Below are 22,762 nucleotides of genomic sequence, written 5' to 3'. Positions count from 1 at the left end.
TTTTCCATAGATAATAAATCAGTGATAGTATTTTATCAAGATGCCGTTTAAAATGTATTGATAATAGATAATTTATTTTGAAAAACTGCAAGTGTATATTATAACTCTATTGTTTGTAAATAGTAATTAATCTCAATTATCAAATGAATTCTGTAAAAAGATAATTTCTTGTATAATATTAAGTATTTCTTTAAAATTATTTTACGCCGTTATTCAGTAATAGTGTACTAAAAAAAAATGTGCGATACAAAAATGTTAAATGCGTTTCTTCAAATATCTCATACAAATCTTGTAAACATATTAAAAACGTTTGCAGGTCCAAAAGATTTAGTCATTGAGTATTCATTATTTAAACCACTCGAAATGTTTATAGATATGAAAAGCTTAAGGTAGTATATTTAAGTTATTTATTGGATAAAATCTGTACATCATGTTTTTTTAATTGTAGGCTGTACGGTGTTGATAAGGTATATAAACTTCAAGAATCCATGAACCCAATAACGGATCGACAGTGTATTTTTCTAGTGTCGTCGAATTTGCCGAGTACAAAAATTATCTGTGATCTCATTAATGCTCGTCTAAGTACGTCAACTGTAGCTGAAGATATTTTAAAAATCATTTTAGTTCCTAGGTCATTGATTACAATAGAAAAGCAGTTTGAAGAAGAAGGTGTGTTTGGATATGTAGAAATAGTTGAATTCCATTGGGATTTTATCCACCTTGGCGATTCACTACTGTCGTTAGAAATAACAGATTTCTTCAAAAATGTGTTTGTGGAAGAAAATCAATCGTTATTTTTGCCAGTTGCCAAGTCTCTATGGACAGCCTTTATGGTTCTTGGATTTCCTCAAACTGTATGCCTAAATGGGAAATCTTCATCAGCTATTTATAAATTATTAAACAGATGTTTTAAAGATAAAGGAAAACCAAAAATGAAAAGTGGTTCATGTTTTTTAATTTTGGACAGAGACTTTGATTATGCAAGTGTTTTACTGACTCCTTACACGTATTGTAGTATATTAGATCAAGTAATTGGCATTAATAATGGTATTGTTGAAATAAAAAAAAGTGATGGGATGACATCATTAAAAAATTTATGTAATCCTGACGAAATTTACGAGCATGTTAAATACAAACAATTTGGGGACGTATTAAATTTTTGGAAAATAAAGTCTAAGGAACTGCAAGAAAAGTTAGAAAAAAGTAAAAAGTTACAGTTAGACGAAATGAAACAGTATGTTACACAAGAGTTACAAAATGTCTTGATGGCAAAACAAAACCTCGCGTTTCATATTGATGCATCTGAAATGGTTTCACAAGCAGTTGGGGATACATTTATCGATTATACAACATTGGAAAAAAACATGTTAGAAAATAGAAGCCGGAAAGAAAATTTAAACTGTATAGAAGACCTGATGGCATTTGGAAAAGGTTCTGCAAATAATATTCTTCGACTAATATGTTTGTTTTCATTAACCCAAGATGGGTTTACAACATCAGAACTGGTTAATTTAAGAACACAATTTTTACATCAATTTGGGTACAAATATTTTAAAGCTTTTTATTTATTAGAAAAATTAAACCTAATATCAATTCAAGATACTGGTTCAGTATTACAGAACAATTTTAATAAAATTATTTCCATAAATAAAAAAAAACAAATGTTACAAAACATGATACAAAAATTAAGGCTGATTAATAACAATGAACACATAATGAGTGCTGCTTTTGGTGGTTCTTATGTATCAGCAATTGGAAAATTAATTGAAATAATGTGCAAAGAAGAAATGCCAGAAGAAGAAATAATCAAATTATTATCTAATTTTTCATTTCAAGTTTTTGATTTTAGGACTGGTATAAAATCAGTGTATGTTATGGTAGTTGGTGGTATAACATATGCTGAACAAGCAGCATTTCATTTTTTAGAAAAATCTATGAATATAAAAATTATTGTATTTAGTACAAATATACTAAATGGAAATAGTTTAATGAATTCTTGTATGTAGTAAAAATGTAATTTTTTTTTTAACTATTAAATTTTTATGTGTAGTTGGAAAAAATAAAATATATATTATCATTGTTTAAAGTTTTTGGATTCTGTCAGAAAATATTGATTATGTTTAACATTTTAAATAATTTTTAAAAATTATATTTTACAACTTTGATAAATTAATATATTTTATTTATTCTAGTACAAAAAATAACAAAATAATTTATTACCTATTTATTTATTTATTTATATACTTGTTGAGTAATTTTAGCAGTAGTTATGAGTTATTTGTAATTGTAATGTAACAATTTATTTAGTTTCGTTATAAAGTTTAGTAATATACATTTTTATTTTTTAATCATTTATTATTTTTGTCGCAAAATTATGTAAATTGTTTTCTAAACGATAATTAAGTATAAAGAACTTTTTATGAATTTAAATATTCTTAAAAGACGATATCCAAAATCTGATTTTATAATCACTAGTGGTTATAAAAGGCCATGGACTTTTATTTAAACACATATTGCCTGATTATTTTATGTGATTTCAAAAAAATGCCTACTAGTGTAGATTATGAAGGATTATCATCTCCTGATGGATTAGTAATTTTACCAAATTTATATTTGAATGTAGAATACCGTACAGAATTATGTCCGGCAACATCACCCCAACGTGTAGTGGTAATAGCAAAATTATATCGTTATAGCCAACTAAAAAAAAGAAATACCTAGGTACAGGATGGCGAATGCGACAAATTATCAGATATATATCTAAATTGTTTGATTCCACTAAACATGTCCTAAATTCTCCAACTGACGTCATTGAAAAACCAATAAAATCAATACCATAATTTATATATTTCTCCACGAATTTTCCAAAAATATCGCCAGTGAAGGATAAAAATAATACATTACTTAAAAACTCTTATTTTCCAAAACATTGATGGTAGACGATAACAGCAGGAACGTTTTAAATTAATAATGTAATTTGTATACGCTATATAATATTTAAAATTTAGTTTTTAGGGTCTAGTGTATGAAGTATGTCTGCATTTTCCAAGGTCCACATTTTTTACTTTATTATGTTTTCCAGGTATTACATTTGATTTCAAGAAAATTCCTTTAAAAAACGTGGTACACGTTGGTATCAGCCAATTGCTGTATAATCTGAGGATTGTTGTTTTTGAAATTTGTCTACTACTTCATCTATGGGGTCCAAAAGACCGATTTTTAATTTATCGATTAGAAAAATAGTTAGTTACTAGAAAACCATAAAAATATAATGGCTTACATTTTTTTGAATACGAAATAAAAAATCGACCTTTAAGCCCCCATAGAAAACATGTTAGGTTATTAATTTTCATTACGTAGAGCGTCGATTCATTTAGGGTGATACGGATTCGGGATTACGGGTAGAATTTTCTAGAACGTTCTTCCTACTATGTATTCTCCGTGGCCTAAAATACTTTACTGAGTATTTTAAACCTTATATGTACATTATCATAGTCCATTAATAATTAATAATTACAGCATATTTTACTCGAGTTTATTGAGTAGAGGCTCAAGGCTGAGAAGATAATATATTAATGTGACAAAAAACTATGGTGTAAATAATTGTGTATTGTGTAAACTGTAAACGACTTGCGTGCTGGGACTCGCCCTGGCCCCAGCTGTTTCATTGTTCATGTTAGCATTATTATGCATTTAGTGGTTGGCATCACTGGGCATTATCCATGGTGAAATGTCCAACGCATGCGCAGAGGTGACATACGCGACCAATGGCGTCGTCAAGTCATCAATTACCATCGATGTCAGCATACCGCTCTCTTACCACCATCGGCCACTACTCGCGTCCACCGTCTCGCTCTTTCTTTCGTCTACAGGCGTCGACGCAACACTACATTTGCCGTCGAACGAAACTAGACATTGTATTCTCCAATCTCAATCTTAAAATACCACACCACTCGTCACTTTAGTTTATGTAAGTACCACATGCCACTCAACTTGTACACATGATTACTTGTTTCAATTAAATTTTGTGATCATTTTCTTAAATTGTTTAATTAGTAATTTATTATGTTTGCTCAAGGCCTACGTTGTATTAGATCCGCCATATTGAACCCGATTCATCGTTCTTCTATCTCGTGCAGATCGAACACATTGCTGTCCGAAAACTTATTCAAAATGTAAGTAATATTATTTTTATCTGTTATACATATGATCCAGTCATAATTGAATTATTTGTTTGCATTTTAACAAATGTACGGGCTTAACATTTTCCCGACACGCGTTTTCCGTGTGTTCATATGGTGTGACGTGTGTTAGGTTATGTCAACGTGTGTGGGAGTAGGTATAGTAATATATTTAGACGCTTGTACAATTTTCACTTGTACAAAACTATATCCGATCAATTGTAGTATTTCGTTTTTACCACTCTAGTCTTGATCACTAATATTCGACACCGTTTCATCCTCGCTCTTTGTTTCAAGTGCTAAAGGTTTTATTTTCTAACCTCATTCAATATTATTTGATAAAGTTACAGAAAATGTATGTTTTTATTCTAATTGCGGTTATTTAGTATGGTTAATTTACTCAATACGTAAAGTAAAGAGCTAGTTTAATATCGAGTTAAATCGATCCGTAGCCAACAGTATGACATACTTTCTAAAAAAAAAAAAAAAAATTATAACTGGGATAGTGCAAATCTAGTGCTGCGATCTGGTAGATCTGGTACAGTGACTAAAATATGGAAACCTTGTGTGCTAAATTTTTTCTTTTAAGGTTATGGTTACAAAGATAGATTGCAATATGAAGTTTATTGCTTTGTCTATAACTACAATTATATACTCAAAACGAGTCAATGACCTTCGTATTTATTAACCACCTATATTACTATAACCTTGAAAAAAATGATGAACACAAGGTTATCATATGTCAGTTGATATCTGTAAAAATCGTATAGCTTTTATAAAACTTAGGCGTGTGTGTGTGTATATATATATATATATATATATATATTTGTGTATGTGTTCAATAAAACATTTGTTTAGACAAAAATATTTTTTGATGTAGGTATTTATAAATTAATTGTAGAAACGTATCAACCCCTTACTTTATTTTTATCGATAACTTTTTTTTAAATATCCAAATGAGAATAAAGTTTTCCAACTGATTTTTTGGCATAATATATATATTGGATGTATCTTAAATAAAATATTGCCTACAAATAGTTTTTTTCATAATTATTTACACAAACATTGTTTATTGATTCAAATGTTAGACATAACTTATTATAGATTTTAATTCTGGATTCAATTTATACATATTAATTTGCAAATTATATATTTAATTAATATATTTGACATACATTGAATTATCCTTGATCATTATTTGATGATTTTTAAGAGATCTCTCTAAAATACATAATGTATCAATAATTATATAATAAGTTTTTTGTATAAAACACTTAAATTTTGTTACTCTTTGTAAAAGCCTAACGCAAGTTTAATAAATGTCGAAATATTTAAAATTAAGGATGAAAAAGCCATACAATTTTAATCCACTATGTTTCATGTTGAAATTATCGAATTCTATTTTAATAAACTCAAATAAATTTAAATGCATAGAATTACAAAATTGCCTACAATTTTATGTTAGGTATGATGATTTATTTTTTCATTGATGTAATAAATATGAAATTTAAAATATCAAATCTAATCATACAACTGATAAGTTTATTCTACTGATATCTTTGCTCATCTGTAGAGCTCTGATATTAATGACCATAAATATATTAAAATAAACATTTAAAAATTCCAAAATACATAATTTAAGCGTTTTTTGACGTAGGTTTATGTAGGTTTATTATGTATCAGGATAACATAGAATTACGATTATTTTAGTGATGTTTTTTAATTTAAAGAACAATCACAATTATTTTAGAAATTTTGGACAATATTTTTTATCCAGAATTTTCGTTTAATACTTTTTCTCATTATGTGTATAAGTTTCTTTATCTCATACTTGTGAGCACGATAAAGGATAATAAAAATATACTTATAAATACTCAACTAACTCTCTAGAAATAATCATAGGAAAATATATGCTCAAAAGTGTCATATATATGTGTGTATATATATATATATATATATATATATATATATATACGTGCAATTTGAGTTTGCTGATTTGAAATCTAGTCTTTGTGAATTGAGCTTATATCGTATTTGTTTAAATCAAATTTCACTATAATAATATGCAGTGTAACATCCGAGCTTTATTTATCGGGTTTATTGAAGTAAAAATATGTTAGAGTTAGTAGATGTAGGTATATGTGTATATAATAGTAAATAAATGACAATTTGGCTTATCTAAACTTAACATTTTTTTAAAAAAAATTTTTTATAGGTCTTACGCTAGAAACGGCGGCGGAAGGAGTAATGGTTCTTATGGTGGTGGTGGCGGCGGAGGTGGTCCACGAGGATATGGTGGTGGACGAGGAGGTGGAATGGGAGGAGGTGCCAAGAAAAACCCTGGTGCTAATCTTACTGCTCCCAATTGGGAACGAGTCCAACTTCGACCATTCAAAAAAGAATTTTATGTTCCTCATCCAACTATTGAAAGAAGGTAACAATAATAAATAAAAAAAAACAATGTGTGATAGAACTAATAATTAATAAAATTGTTTACAGGTCTTATGAAGAAGTAGACAAATACCGTGCAAGCAAGGATATTACAGTTATGAGTTCTGATAGGAGTGAAGTCCCATATCCAATCCAACATTTCAAAGAAGCAAACTTCCCAGATTATGTCATGCAAGTCTTAGTAAATGAAGGTTTTACGGAACCAACACCGATCCAAGCTCAAGGTTGGCCAATAGCCATGAGTGGTAAAAATATGGTTGGAGTTGCCCAAACTGGATCTGGAAAAACCTTGGGTGTAAGAATTTATTAAATTTCCATTGAATAAGTACAATGACAATTTTTGCACGTTTTTAATTTATGCACTTGTTTTTCTCAATTAGTATACATTACCTGCTGTTGTCCATATTAATAATCAAGAGCCATTAAAAAAAGGTGACGGACCAATTGCACTTGTGTTAGCTCCAACTAGAGAGTTAGCACAGCAAATTCAAAAAGTTGCTGGGTTGTTCAACCAGTCTACGTACTTGCGCTCTACTTGTGTTTACGGTGGAGCTCCCAAATCTCATCAGGTATTTATCAAGTCATTTAAAGGAAAATCGAGTATATCATTCAATTTTATTGATGTGTTTAATTTATATTTCTTATTATTTTGCTCGATGTACTAATAACCAGGTTTTTGTTTTTGTTCATTGCAGGCCGCCATTTTGAAATTCGGTTTTGCAGAAATGTTTTATTTTTTAAATAAAATAATAACGTAACCTTTAATACGCTCAGTGTGTTTTGGACCATGACTTAATTTTTAATGTTGTGTTCATACCTGCAGCGGAGCTGCAAACCGAATTAAAACAATTAATGTGTCAATTGGCGGCCATTTATATGTTGGTTCAACAAAACCGACACTTTTGATTCCCTATTCCCAATGTCCTCTACTTGTTTCCATTTGCATCGAAAACTAAACCGTCAACATGTCTTCATCGTAGCACTGAACAAACAGTAAGTTAAAACTTATTAGTTTTATTGAACAAGGAGTTCTCAGTGCAAAGCGATGAACAACATTTTAAATTAAAAGTTCCTTAGAAACTGGATTTTTATTCTTTTTTTTCCCCATTACATTACAAGTGTTTTTGATTCTAATAAATACGTATTATTCTTAGGCTAGAGATTTACAGAATGGTGTTGAAATTGTCATTGCGACACCTGGACGTCTTCTGGATTTCTTGGAGTCTCGTGCAACTAATTTACAACGTTGTACTTACCTTGTTTTGGATGAGGCTGATCGTATGCTTGATATGGGTTTCGAACCACAAATAAGAAAAATCATTCAACAGATTCGAGTAATTAAACGCAATTTTAAATTTTATAATCTCATTTTTAATTTTATTCCTACGCTTATTACAGCCTGATAGACAAGTTTTGATGTGGTCAGCAACGTGGCCCAAAGAAGTTCAAAAGTTGGCTAATGACTTTTTGAGCGACTATATCCAACTGAATGTTGGTTCTTTAACGTTATCTGCAAATCATAACATTTTACAAAATGTTGATGTTTGTCAAGAACACGAGAAGGAAGATAAATTAATGGATTTGTTACAAGACATCAGCAACCAGGAAGAAAACAAAACAATTATTTTCGCAGAAACCAAACGGAAAGTTGATACAATTACACGAAAAGTTGTCAATATGGGGTAAGTTCTTACTGGTTATTATTTTTCTTACAAATCTGTATTTGAAGGTTTAGATATGATGATTATTTAAATTTGAAACATACTCTTGTGTTGTTTAATTTGTCCTCTAAGAAGATCTGATCATAAGCCACTTATCTGATATTACTGAATCTATTTTATGATGATTTTATTGTAAAAAACATACTTTGTGATGTTTACTTTGTCCTCTAAGAAGATCTGAATGATTAATATGAACAATAATTTATATATATTCCATTAGAAGTGGTAATAATCTAGGTTTTTAATAATTTTTTATTTGTTAAAATTAGTGCTCGAGCTGTTGGTATTCACGGTGATAAATCTCAATCTGAACGAGATCATGTTCTAAAGCAATTCAGAAATGGTAGAGCAAACATCTTGGTGGCTACTGATGTAGCTGCTAGAGGTTTAGATGTTGACGATGTGAAATTTGTCATCAACTTTGATTACCCCAACAACTCTGAGGATTATATCCACAGAATTGGCAGAACCGGTCGATCATCACAAAAGGGTACTTCTTACGCCTTTTTCACTCATTCCAATAGCAAACAAGCTAAAGATTTAGTAGCTGTCCTTACCGAAGCCAACCAACGCATAGACCCCAAATTAGCTGCAATGGCTGCACGAGCCTATCGTAAGTTTGTTTTAAATAATTCTGTAATGTTGTATATTAAACAACTTGTTTTTATTTTTCTAGCGAGTGGTGGTAACAAATGGTACGGAGGTGGTGGTGGTGGCGGTGGTAACAGATCTTGGGGAGGAGGCCGACCCGCACACAGAAAATTTTAATTGTTACAAAACGGTATTAAATTTCGCACTACTATGAAGATCAATTTTTCATCGCTTACTGATTGAAATATGTAACTTTTTTGTTTAATGTTGTATACTATGATTTTTGTCTCATTCCTCCTTCTATTCCATCCATACAATTCCAACGATTGTATTATAATAGAGACTTTGACACTTGAAGAACTAATATTATATTCTGAGTTTTCTATTCATTTTTTCTTTATTTACACCTACAACCTGTAAACATTCAGTTTTATTTCTTCTTTGGTTTCAGTGTTGTTAATTCTGATTTTTGGTTTAACATGACTTACACAATCCAACTAAAATAATATAAATATAAATTATCTTATATATTATAACGATTTTAGAACTTACTTATATTTATTATATAAAATTCATAACATTTATGACAATTATATTTAAGTGACTAAGTAGTATTGTTCACAAATAAAAGCGAGAAAATGATAAATTTTAAGAATTTTAGTATTATGATGATAATTTTTTCTTTGTAGACGTACTTAGGACTAATTGTCTTTGCTTTACTTATAAGGTTTACGGTTTGTCATTGTAATGAACTTCTTATCAGTTTTATGTAATTTGTATCGTAGAAAACTAATACTTGGTTTGATATGAAATAAATTGCTATGATTATTCTTAGTAAAGCAATGAGCGAGTTCATTTTTTTTATAATACCTCGACTGTGTTGAAACAAACTAGTATAGAAAATTAAGTTGAACTTCTCAACAGTGGCACACCCTGGTACAGATGAACTTGGATAAAATATCAAAGTAATTGGTTCGTAAACACTAATTAAATGACTATACCAGAATCATACTTAATACAGTTTACTTCTATAACGTGGCTATCTAACTTTCTTTATGGTAAATAAGTAATTATTTATTAACCACTGAACCTCTAAATAGCACCTCTATTGAGAATAAATTTAAAGTAGTAAGGTCAAGTAATTTTTGTATGTCGTTTTTAGGATTCTGATTAAAATATACTTATACATATATGTATATTGGAAACATCAAACAATAGTCTGATGTCCAAAAACTCTTCTCTCTCCACAATGGTAGGTTGGACACAATTTTAATAAGTGTCGTTAATCCAAATTGATATTTTTTCGAAATGTTTGTAAAATGTTTAATGTAAATTAACAGCTACTAAATATTGGTATTAAATAAAATTAGGAAGGGGCGAACGCTTCTCTCCCACTCCCTGTTGGACTACATGAATAACTACTTATTTTTATTCCAAGTTATCTAACTATAACTAGTTACATATTTGATTTAACTATTTTAACTGGGTTGATAATTTTCTATTGGAATTTGGACCAACAAATGGATTTATACCTAAATCAGTTTTGAACATAAACAAATTTAAATATTGCAAAATAAGAAGTCTTGAGAATTGACGAGAGACAACTGACCAAAACTATTTTGTTAACTATATTAGGTTCTATAATGTCTTAGATAATATATTTCACAAAAGTTGACTATTCAGATATCCAACAAATGTATAACGTGAACTTGATGAATCAAATAATACCTAGTGGTTAATATGCACCAATGTGGTGAGTTTTGGCAGGGGTCCAAACGTTAAATCGCAGAATAAACAAGATGTGAATGTATTTAATCTATACTGTGGTTAAATAATTGTCTATTTGACTGTCGTCTCGTAGATTTTCATAAGAAAATCGTTTAGAGGTTTTAAGTCAATGTTTTTTTAGATAAACCCTCGAAGTTGTAACTATGGCACGAAATTAATGTTGAAAAGGAACGTTGGGTAACATCTAGACTTAGTCGTGTTTCTTGCAGGTACTATAATGTGTACCAAAGATAAACAATCGTCGTTTGAAGTATCTATACTAATAAATCGACCAAACGCAAAATTTTGCAAACCGTTTATGGGTGGAACTATAATTGAAACGGATTTTAGCTTTATAACAGGATTTACAGAAAAACTAGAGACATTGTATGCTGTGTGACTGAGGATTGAAATAATCCAATTTTAAACGCGTGGAGGCAATATAATATGAAGAAGCCGTTAAATATGCAATTCAAAATGATTTTGATAATTGTGACATTGATAATGTATAAATATTTTATGAAATTTAATCAATTATTTAGTCACGGTACTGATAAAAATTATAACACATATTTTATATATTAGTTTAATAATACCTTTGTACAATTTTATAGATTTTCTTTTTAATAACTTTTTAATTTATATTACTGACCAATAATATCTGAAAATTTGTTTTGATCGATAACCATTTTTGGATAATTACTTTTAGAGTTTAGGAAGGGTTCCAGGGTGGAGTTTAGTTAATTTTATCTGCGTGAGTTGCTCAACCGCACTCGACTTCCCAACATAAATTTTATGTTATACTAAATTTATATTATGTAGATTTTATTGTAACCTTCGCAATGATCTGTCAGCTCATAATAGTATTACAATCAACAATAAATAATATTTAACAAAGTATATAAATTCAACAGTATAATTTTATTCAAACACCAAAAAATGAAACATTTTTCTATACAATTGTAATTTGCAACTCGATAGTTAACTTTCAGCAGCAAATTTAAAAAACAACACTCGTTTATGTGTTAAAATCCCGTGTTAGTCGATATAAATATAATTATATAATATGCGAATAACCGTTGATTTAGTAATCCATTATTTTGTTTTTTACCGAAAATAACACTTGTACAAATGTTATACATTAATATTATTATTATTATTATTATTATAATATAACAAAAAATACGTCAATTCGTTCAATAATATTTGTAATAGGTGTACGGTATATTAATAATAAGTCAAATAAAATGTGTTTGCTATATAGTTTTAATAATTTTACAGAACACATAAAATATGTTTATATTATAATATAATATTATTTACATTTATAAAATACATATAAGGAATGAATGCAATAATACATAATATTATTATTATAACACATTACCTATTCAATAACGTAACAGTAAACATTCTTATAATAATTGTCTACCTGTTTTTATGTGGAGTAAAAAGCGGTAAATTCCGATTTTGTGTAGTGTGGATTGTAAGTTAGCAAAAAACGTTAAAACAAATAAATAATTATTTTAAATTTAGGTAACAATTTATTGAGATTTGACTTAAAAAATGTTTGATTGTTCGTTTTCTACATCCACGCGTACCTATAGACGGTCTACCGTCAGCTCTATGGTCCACCACTATGACTGATTCTACGTTACCATTTACCACAGATACGGTATTTACCATAAACCGAGTTTTGGTTAATGATATTCTGTATAGGTCTACGGTCGTATGCTGATCAGTAAAACATCAAACATGAACCATAATTACCTCTGAATAATTAAAATCGACTTGCCAGGCGAGTTGCGAAATAATAATGTAAAGACCTTATAATTTTATAAATTAAGTGTTATACGAATGTTCACCCAATAATGTAGTTTACATACAAATTCTAAAATTATCTAACATATTATTACGTTAAACAGCAGTTGAGGTTGATTCGTTTATAATGTACATCAAGTCGTTTGTTGTATAAATAAAAAAATAAACTATTGCGAATGCCGAGTGCTCTGGTTGGTTTAGGTTTTAAACAATTGAAACAAACAAAAAATAACTCATGTGACCTAATGTGACACAAGTGAATTGCATTAAATTTCAAAGTGATGAATGGTGTTCTCCATGTACGGTTCGACGCGAAGAGTGAAACAAAAAGAACGACTGAAAAATTGTTAGGCATTATTTTTACTTTCCTTGTGTTTTTGTTGATGGATATATGTATTGCCGGCCATTAGAATGACTCATGTGTTTTAAACTAAATATCAGTTTCCTTAAAAAAACCTGTCAGTTTCCTAAAACTGACACAAACTGAGAAAAACGCCAGAGTGGTGGAATTCTATTACTTTTGATTTCTAGAGCATCCGTTTTTGACGTATAAATTATCAGGAACGTAAATTGTAATGATCAGTTAAGTTTTAAAATTGTGCAATTCGGCAAAACGATTTCTAAGCAATAACCCCGTTGAATATAAATAGAAAAAAAATTTAATTTATTCTATGCACTAACTAGCAGCAGTAAAAAATTATTAAAGAAACAAAAAATAATTTTTGTAAAATTAGAATTTCATTGCAATTTTAATCAAGTTGAATCCTGTTAGATTGATTTTAATATTGATTGAGTTAGATGTATAGAATGTAGTTATAATTAATGGGTGAATAAAGGAATGTAAATATTTTATTGGAATAAAATATATTGTTTAGATTCGCTTATATTAACCTGAAAATATGAATTACCATTTAAATGAATAATGCACGATGGTATATTTATAATAATACAACAGTGGATCTTTTCTTTATACAGCAAAATTTTATATTTTTTCGGATACATTTTTTTTTGTGATATTAAATTGATTAAAAAGTTGTGAAATCGCCGTTTTGTGGTCTACAAACTGTGTTTTGTACATTTGAATAATTTCCTAAAATACATTTCAAAAAAAGTAAACTCTAAAAAAATAGAATGAGGAACTTATCGTTTTATTTTCCCTTGAATTTAGAATTAATGTAGGATTTGGCGGCGATTTCAAAACTAACTAGATAGCCTAGATAAAATTAATATCCAGATTCGGTTCAGCGAAATAAGTCAAAAAGTAGTATACATTTAAATTAAAATATCATTATTCCTTAGAAATATATGTAATTTTCAAAAACGTTTTCTCTTTAAATAGTCTTTTTGCTAGAAATTGTTGAGCTGTTACAATATTTTCTAGACAAAAAACTTTAAATACTTGGAACATTAAATTACTTCTGCGGCCACTAACTGTGTAGTTACCAAATACTTAATAATTAGGGGGAAAAAAAATAATCTAAATATTAAGTTGTAATATTGTATAACTATTATAAAATAAATACAGGTATACCCAGGACTTAAGTTCGATTATTTCCTATTTGCGCACTGCGGTTATAATTAAGTGTTTATGAACTTAGTAATTGAAATTGTCGAAGATTACCAATGTAGCTTTACAGTTAAAACTATATCCAAATTAGTAGTAAAATAATAAGTAAATTAGTAAAATTTAATTAGTGTGTATTTTTTTAGTATTAGAGCTGGTACAACAGATAATGGGCTTTATGTAATCGAAATGTCTTGGTTTAATTTTTCATTTTCTTCAATTTACCCAGAAAATATAGCTCCTTAGAGGTATTTATTTTTGTTTACAATAATATTGTTGTAATATTATATTATATTCTATCGAAAACTAATTTTACAAGTAATGAGTTTCATATAAATATATATATATGCAAGTTAAAATGTGCCGTTGTTGATAAAAATGATTGAGTTTGGTTCTTTGTAGAAGTTTCATAATGCCGCGTATCGCTCGCATAAGACGATAATTCCCGACCGAAAACCTAGTCAAAAGTATATACTTATAAAGTCGTTGCCAAAGGCAAAGCGGTACCGCTTACGCAATGCCATGAACTAAATAATACAACAATGGACGTCCTTATAATACATAAGTCGGTCGGTCATCTGAACCACAACAATAGCGTTTTTCTTAATATTTTTATATTGTACCGTTGCAACAAAGATATAATTTTGGCCATCTGGTAACACATGGCAACAGCGACTGTTTTATTAATCGTACAGTATACAACAGTTGAAACACACAGCACGGCAGCACCTCTGAATCAAATTGTCTTTGATTGAACTCTATAGTACGGTAGTATGACGGCGGGTCAAAACCGTCAGCTGGTTATTATAGTTTGACTTTGGATTCGGTCGGTATGGCCGGCGGCAAGTAAAAACAATATTTCCAAACTATAGTGCTGGCGTTTGCTTAGAACCGATCAAAAACGAATTAACCGTGATTTATACATGGTGGCGAAAAGTTATTGCGTGTGTGCTCGCGACGTGTAACCGACGGTGTCGACCAAGACGTGTGAACAGTAGGACCAAGTGCACGGGATAGGCGCGCAATACTCTCCAATATAGCCGCAATGTAATAATTTAGAACACGCTTGTCGCGTTTTAAAAACAAGTTAGATTTAGAGCGGTGCGGCGGGTCACGTCCAGGGTCGGACTGCAGCTATTATTGGGGCTTTATGCCAAATAACGGTTGACAAATGTATATTATTCGCAATAGTATTGTGTATTATGACGGATGCGTAACGCCATCTTTGCCGTTTTCTAAAACCGCGACTACCTCTAATGTCGCGTCGTCGGAGATGGTCTCTTCGCGCGGTTCTCCGTCTTGGCCGTGACACGTCCAAAGAGCAGCAACAGCATCCGCTATAATTGTTGTCTACGACTATGGAAACAGCACCGCTAAACGTGGTTTCTGGACCGCCGACCGCCGCCGTACCTTGCCGAACGGTTGTTGTGTAAACCGTTGACGTTGTTGGAGTCGCGGCTGTCCATGCAATGGCTACAAGTCAACCGCCAAAATGCCATTCTGAAATCCGGGCTGACAAACGCGTAAATGAACGGATTGATGGCCGAGTTCATCCAACCTGCGCAAAAACACAACCGTTCGGTTTATGATATATTATAATAGTGTATAGTAGTGATAGACGATTATTATGCTAATCCATAATAAGTTCGACGGGTTTGCTAAGCGCCAGCAAAACTATGAGCGTCGCAGACTTTTATGTTTACATTAACGGTACACGTAGATTAGAGGGATGGCACCGAAATACGAATTTCAAAAAATGTCCGAATTAGCGATGAGAATATTCGGGTTTTTTCATTAACTGATTGATCAAATTCGGATTTCACGGTTTATCCGGATTCTTGGATTTACCTGTTTATGAGAATTGGTCTCGAGCTATATTCGTGTAATTTGTCTATTTTTTATATCTATTATCGTCATTTTGTTCGATAAGAACTTATTTAAGGTTTCTACTGTAATATGTACCTTTTGGGCGTTAATTATTTTTAAATAAATAAACGTTATGTAGTATATACTAGTGATGTGACATAAATCTGGATTATCCAAAAAATTTAATTTTGGGTTTTAAAATAAAAATGTTGGTTCGCTTAGATTTTGATAGATGTTGGGAGAATTTGTTCAACTTTATAAAATACTGATAATACTTTTAGCGGGACTATATAGCGAGAAAAATATCATCTGTCCAGCTCTTGGACATTTCTCAAAGGTAGTGACAAAAAAAAACATGTATCCGTTCTACGGCGATGTTAAGATTGACGCTTAATTTGATAAAATGGACGTTGTAAGCTTAAATTTAAATCTACTGTTAAAGTAAAAACAAGTAATGATCAATGTTATTTGTATTATTAGTATAAATATTATAACAACGGGAAATGCGAAGGATTTATAACTATTAATATTAACATCATTTGAGATAATATTAAGATAGCATAAAAAACACCTTTACAATATTGTATATTTCAGTATTTAAATGACGACTAAGAGCCGAGACGAGGGGAGAAATAATATGTAATACTGCATTGACATTTGACGGATACAGGACGAAGTTCATAAAAATAGACGTGACACACGCGTTTGGTTCTTTTAGTATATGAAATAAAATATATTTGAACAAGACAATCCCTTATCACAACCAACACTTTACTGTGCTTTCCGAAAAATACATTAATAAAATAAGTTTTACAAAAAAAGAAAACGGATCAAGACCACTTAGCGTAGTGGTCTATTTTTTCTAATTATTTGCGGTTTTGTGTTGGATTAAGTATAACAGAGACATTTAAGACGTCCCCGTAAGTCAGGCTTATAGAAAAACCAAGCTCGGAACTAACCCTAAAGTGCGTCAAGATAGAATTCACAATGTTTTTCTTGGTTTAATCTTAAAAAAAAAAAACGGGTATGGAATTTCTTTGTGGCCGTTGTTTGACGAAGGTAAACGTCCAGATAGAATTTATTGTAGAATATCCTATTCTCTAGTGAAAATAGAAAACTGTAGCTCCAAATGTATACTGCATAAAACCGGCTTTTTGAGCACACCCCGACCATAGTTGCGTTATTGTAGCGAGAGACAATACACGCGGATATATAATATACAGCATAGAACAAGTCTGACGTAGAGTTGCGTTTTTAAGAAAAATACTTGTACAATAAAAAATAAAATGTTAAGTACTGTAACAATAAGTTGATTTTACAGACAACCTATTTTACTCAGTGTTTTGTTTGATCGGTTCAATAAAACGTCTGACGTACACCTTTAAAATATATATTTTGATTAATATGTTATAACCGAAAACTTATAATAGCGGCGTTACGTTAGATTATAATCACGACAGTGAGGATTAATTTATATTGCACGTGATAAACAAAACACTTATTAGAACAAACCTTGTTTTAATATACTTTAATTTAATACGACTATGCAACAAAGTTTGATCTCGAGATAGTACGCGGCGACTGTTAAAAATAAAAACTTAAGTACCCTTATTGGATTTCAGAGTAGTTTGAATAAAACACTCTGGTATGGTAATAAATAAAAGAAACGCATTTGTCGTTACTATATTTTATAATAAAATAGCAATGTTTTGCATTAAGCAATTGTTTATACCTTAACAGAAACTTGTCAAGGATACCAAACACTTTAGTGTCAGTTTTGTATGGTATTATGTGTTTATAGTTTCGCGGTTACAGTAAGATCAGGTTAAACACTCTCAGGTTATATTCGTGATACATATCTTGTTTTGTTTTCTATTTTCAGTTTCGAAGTGAAGTTGAGAAGGTTGACAAATAAAAAAAAAATAAAAAAAACTGGTATATAGCTGATATACATCTATTTATTAAGGCATTATATTACGCGAGAAGAGCATTTTTAACGACCGAACTCTTGTTATTAAATATTAACTACCCGTTTTTACAAAACAAAAGGAAATTTTACTATCTAATCGATTCTCGGAAGGATTTTAATCTTATCCTAGAGCAGTTAATTCATTATTTTTATATATTAAAACAGTAAAAGATGATTAAAAATATACAGTTATAAAATAATATTTATAACTCATATTTCACATCACTTTCAATAACATTTTGGCTTTAGTTTTTTGGCCATTAAAAATTTAATTACTTTTGTTCATTACAAATAATGAAAACATATTCAATTATTCAAAACGTATAACGACGTTTTTTGAGATATTTTTTTAAAATTTTATGAGAACATTTTTTTTCTGGAGTTAAACTTACATTTATTTTAAACTACTAATAACGGACATCGAACATAAGGATTCTAGTACGATGCATTTAGCTATTGTGTCCTGTGGTGAAACTATATTTATACTGTTACGAGATGAGCTTATTTTCTAAACTTGGACGGTCTTACGACGGGAATACACTGTAAGACCGGATTGGATGGAGAATTCATACGTACCTAGCTACGTTCCTGGCCGGTGCCAGACTTACTTGCTAGAAATGTGGGGCGATTAAGGCAAAAACAAATATTTGGCGACCGTATGTAAATACAGACTACAGGCTACTGCAAATACAGAATTATTGTGCTGCGCGCCTTTAGGGAACATTATTATTATTATTACTATTATCGATAAGTGCATATCGAGCTGCCGTTATATTGTGAACGTATATTTTATTGTTATTTACCGAGCCACGTTAGCCAAGTCATGATCGCCGGCGAAACGGTGCCTTCGGGCAAAAACGGGTTGATCAGGTACACGATGAAGAAGAACAGCCAACAAGCGATGAACCCTCCGACCACTATCGACAGCGTTTGTGCCGTTTTGTTTTCACGCTTCAACGACACCCGACAATCGTCTCCTCTGCGTAAGCTGTTGACACACAAATCCACAGTACACAATATGCGGTATTAAATATCATAGTATTAAACCTTAGCCCCCTCTTGTCGCCACCCCCCCCCCAGAACGTTATCGGTGACGTGACAAGCATTGTGTAAATAATGATGACGTCGAAATCTTACCTGATCCGGACCACCTCGTCCATGTCCACGGCCGCCCTGTCTATTGAATCGTGGCTGTAACGCGATATCTAAAAAATAAAAAATAATGCAGTCATCGAAAATAATTACTATCGATATTGGAAACAATTAAATATTATTGCGATAGGGCTCGCACGATTTCATTGAATAGACATTAAAATATATATGATTATAAAATAATAATATGGCAACTATTTAGTTTGCGCTAAACGAAATTAAAGACGAGACGCGACGAATGATATGTCGTTATCACAACCTGCAGACATTGGAAATGTTTGGGTGAGCACTGAAGAGTAAAGATACGACCGCATGTCAGTTGTTTAAATAAGAACATTTTTATAAAACAAATTGCAAGAAATTTGATATTAAATTTCTATTAAAAAAATTATTATAAAATATTTTCTTAATTTTTGTCTCTACGTCGCGTCGGTTATGTATCGGTTTGTAAACAAACAAATTATGGGCCATACAAAGTGGATAAAATGTACTTGAACTATTTTCCGGGATTGGAAAAATACCGATAAAATGTGTTTCCTTGTAAATAGTCGTAAACAGTACTCTTCGCTAAAAATATTTTACATCTTGTAGTTATGTGGGTAACTAAGTGGAAATAAATCTATATATTTTAAGAGAAAATAAGTGAAGTTTTTTAAACAGTTTTAGTATAATAGACACAAAACATATAGATATAATTGTCTTCTAAATTGTTTTAAATTATTTTTTGTTTCTTTTTTTGAATTTGTGGTATAGTAATAAAATATATACAAACTAATAACATACCGATCAATATATAATAAATAATAATCGTCTTGAGGCCTTTATTAGGGTTTATATAAGCAGTATTTGATAATATTTTTATGGGAGAAGATTTTGCGGTCATGTCATATCACTTATAATTTATTTATAATAGACATTTAAACAATCTACGTTAATTTAAACTCTATTGACTGTTCTAAAGCACACTTTTTAATCTGAATAATTCGATTATATATATACTCAATGATATTATTAATAATTGGGCACCTAAGTCCTAATGATATAGCTCCGGTGCGATAAAAAGGTAGCGGGACGATCATTTTTAATACCTCTTTGATAAAAATAAATATTATTTTTAAAGTACATGGCACTTTATCCTAAATTGACAGCCGGTAACGGTCAAGCTTTTCAATTTGGGTTTCGTACGTAAAAGCCAACATCAATATTTTATGAATCCTTGAACTTTCGATTTATCTTATCGTTTATACATTATGGCCACGTCGCTTTTTATAATCTGATTTATAATAATAATAATATATTACTATCATAATATACAACAATTTTATTTTAACGAATTTACAATTGTGCGATAAGCGTTTTTGCGAACAACTACAAAAAAAAGTGCTCTAACAAAATACAAATACCTAATGTTATACATAACATATAATATTTATGTTATATTTTGTGTACTGTAACGTCGTTAAGTGTTATCAAAAAAACGTTAAAATTACACGGCTCTACAGAATGTTGGATGAGTTTTAAACAACAAATGAAACCGACAATTTAATGAGAAAAAAAATGTTAGTTGGACCAACTCTTAAAAACTCGATATTAAAAAAAAAGCTTTTCATTAAATTTAATCAAGATAAAAAAACCTGAAGTAATTTTAGCCTCTTACAAATCATAGCATAATCCCTTTAATATTATTGGATAATAATTGTAAATAATTGAAAAATGAGAAACACCAGGTTTTATGTTCTTCATAATTTATTTTTTTTAAATGTTCATTGGACAAATGCCCTCAAAAATATTTAATGACAAGAATAAATATTTTATAATAATAAATAATAATAATGGATGATATAATATATATAATAATAGATTCAGGATAATAATAGATATTACTAATACATGCTAATACTAATAATATTATTATCCTGAATCTAATTTAATATTAGGTTTTCACGTTTGATGGTATCGCTAATATACGATACCATTATGCGGATGCGTACAAAATGTTTAAGTACTATAATATGTTTTAGTACACGTCGTGAAATTGGAAGTACAGTGACACTGTCGATTCGCACAACTATGCTTTATGGATGTTTGTGATATATAGCCAGTCAAGTTATCGATGTACCATGTGTTCAAAGGATTTATACTAATATAAATAATTTATACATGTACATATCTAACGTGTACACGTCATATCCACGTTCGAAGTTTAAATAATAATAATATTATTATTATTATTATAGTAGTGTCAATTTAGGAAATGAAATTTCAATCTGATCTACAACCAAATATAACGTTCAATAATATAATTTCGGAAGAACGAACTGTTGTTCTATCAAATGCATATTATAGTAATATAACGACTTTGGGTGGGTTATTCGTACTTAGGTCATCAATTACATACAATTTGTTTTGAATTCAATCAATGCTTAGTCTAATGTTTTTTTTTACATTCGACAGATTTTTAGTGTGTGTTTACTATACTATTTTAATGTACCTAATTGTAAAGCGGTAAAACCCGTATGTTCAGTACGTTCACTTATTGGCGGGTCATTATGGGTTGTCTATTTCCTGCGCGTTTTTAGACTTATAGAGTTAGCAATTTCCATAATGTGATCACCAGTATGTTCATTGTAATTACTTTTGGAAGACTGAATTGCACGTGCCATTACGGCAATGGAAAGCGTTTGCACATAAATTCTTGTTACCACCGGGTATAATATTGACATGATAATATATAAGCGTTACTGGCCTGCAGTTTCAAAAGACCCGACCGATTGTAGGACGAGAAAAGATCTATCTGAAAATATATTTTAGTGAAAAAGAAACGGCTCAGCAGGAATCGAGACAGTTTTTGAATAATAATATTATGCGTGACGCGTTATTCTATATTTTTATTCACACAAAGTCGTATAGAAAAATTGTATAGCGTCGAGGTGCAGTTCTACTATCTACAATAAATGTACTGTCTAACGCACTGCGGTGATCTAGAATACATAAAGAACACCGATAATGGATTTTCCCCCTTATATTCATTACAGAGACCTGTAATACTGAATATTTGATAACGGTGATGTACCTAGAGTAAAATTAAAAAAAAGGTTTTGTAAAATTGATTTTTGGTCTAAAATGAAGGGGTCGATCATTTCTTGTTGCTTATAAGAACTCGCGTGTATTTGAATAATTGTACAACGATGGTAATTTTGGTAAAATACCCATCTAAACAGACGATAATTTGGAACTCGATACCAATTTTTGATTCGGTAACCTTAAAAATTGAATTGTAAATTAAAAAGTTAATGCATATTTTTGATAATCTATATTAGATTTTTAAGGGACAGTGGAATGTAATTATTTTTTTAAAGCGCGTATAGCATGTGCAACACTATTTGCTTCTTAGAGCCAATATTGTTTGTTTATAAACGACTTTCGGACAATCTTGCGCAACGCCCTTGTCTACCGAAGGCGTTCAATTTATAATTTAATAGCATGTTGAAAAATAAGTTTCCTTTCCAACAAAAACCTTCATAGTCCTGGATGCGCGTGCATAAAGTGAATCGTAAACTAGTAAAAAAAAGTTTTTTTAAATGGGTTTCGGCGTTATTGTTTTAGCTCCGAAGCGCAGTCGGAAAGCTATTTTCTTACAAGGGAAAAATAAATAGCTTTAAAGAGGCCACGTTAATAT

The 22,762-nt window shown here is 30.3% G+C and overlaps 3 protein-coding genes across 7 annotated transcripts in view; 2 read left to right on the top strand and 1 right to left on the bottom strand.

The window, feature by feature from the left end:
* The first annotated feature begins 77 nt into the window (after positions 1-77).
* LOC126842988 (vacuolar protein sorting-associated protein 33B) lies at positions 78-2,109 on the top strand. Its single transcript, XM_050580261.1, has 2 exons — positions 78-389; positions 449-2,109. Exons 1-2 carry the CDS (start codon positions 238-240, stop codon positions 2,004-2,006), a joined length of 1,710 nt encoding a protein of 569 aa, XP_050436218.1. The 5' UTR covers positions 78-237; the 3' UTR covers positions 2,007-2,109.
* Positions 2,110-3,823: 1,714 nt separating this feature from the next.
* Positions 3,824-9,329, top strand: LOC126842640 (ATP-dependent RNA helicase p62-like). Of its 2 annotated transcripts, none has more exons than XM_050579683.1 (9): positions 3,824-3,970; positions 4,057-4,175; positions 6,397-6,615; positions 6,681-6,927; positions 7,013-7,201; positions 7,787-7,966; positions 8,031-8,314; positions 8,623-8,966; positions 9,030-9,329. In XM_050579683.1, exons 2-9 carry the CDS (start codon positions 4,066-4,068, stop codon positions 9,119-9,121), a joined length of 1,665 nt encoding a protein of 554 aa, XP_050435640.1. In that variant the 5' UTR covers positions 3,824-3,970; positions 4,057-4,065; the 3' UTR covers positions 9,122-9,329. The 2 variants fall into 2 exon arrangements, with proteins under 2 accessions (XP_050435640.1, XP_050435641.1); XM_050579684.1 differs by having other exon boundaries at positions 3,825-3,970; positions 4,079-4,175.
* Positions 9,330-13,467: 4,138 nt separating this feature from the next.
* Positions 13,468-22,762, bottom strand: part of LOC126842908 (octopamine receptor 1-like) — a 96,118-nt gene continuing 86,823 nt past the window's right edge. For all 4 annotated transcript variants that reach the window (XM_050580129.1, XM_050580132.1, XM_050580131.1 and 1 more), the window contains exons 7-9: positions 19,069-19,136; positions 18,735-18,919; positions 13,468-15,654 (exon numbers count right to left, since the gene is read on the bottom strand). In XM_050580129.1, coding sequence (XP_050436086.1) covers positions 15,470-15,654; positions 18,735-18,919; positions 19,069-19,136 — 438 coding nt within the window. In that variant the 3' untranslated portion in view covers positions 13,468-15,469. The remainder of the gene's footprint in view (positions 15,655-18,734; positions 18,920-19,068; positions 19,137-22,762) is intronic.

This window comes from Adelges cooleyi, unplaced genomic scaffold (genome assembly GCF_023614345.1).
Source record: "Adelges cooleyi isolate 19-005CV unplaced genomic scaffold, UGA_ACOO_1.1 ACOO_flye_CR_arks_rails_tigmint_CR_PRNA_574, whole genome shotgun sequence".
NCBI classification, from domain to species: Eukaryota; Metazoa; Arthropoda; class Insecta; order Hemiptera; family Adelgidae; genus Adelges; species Adelges cooleyi.
This window is presented reverse-complemented; position numbering and strand designations above follow the sequence as displayed.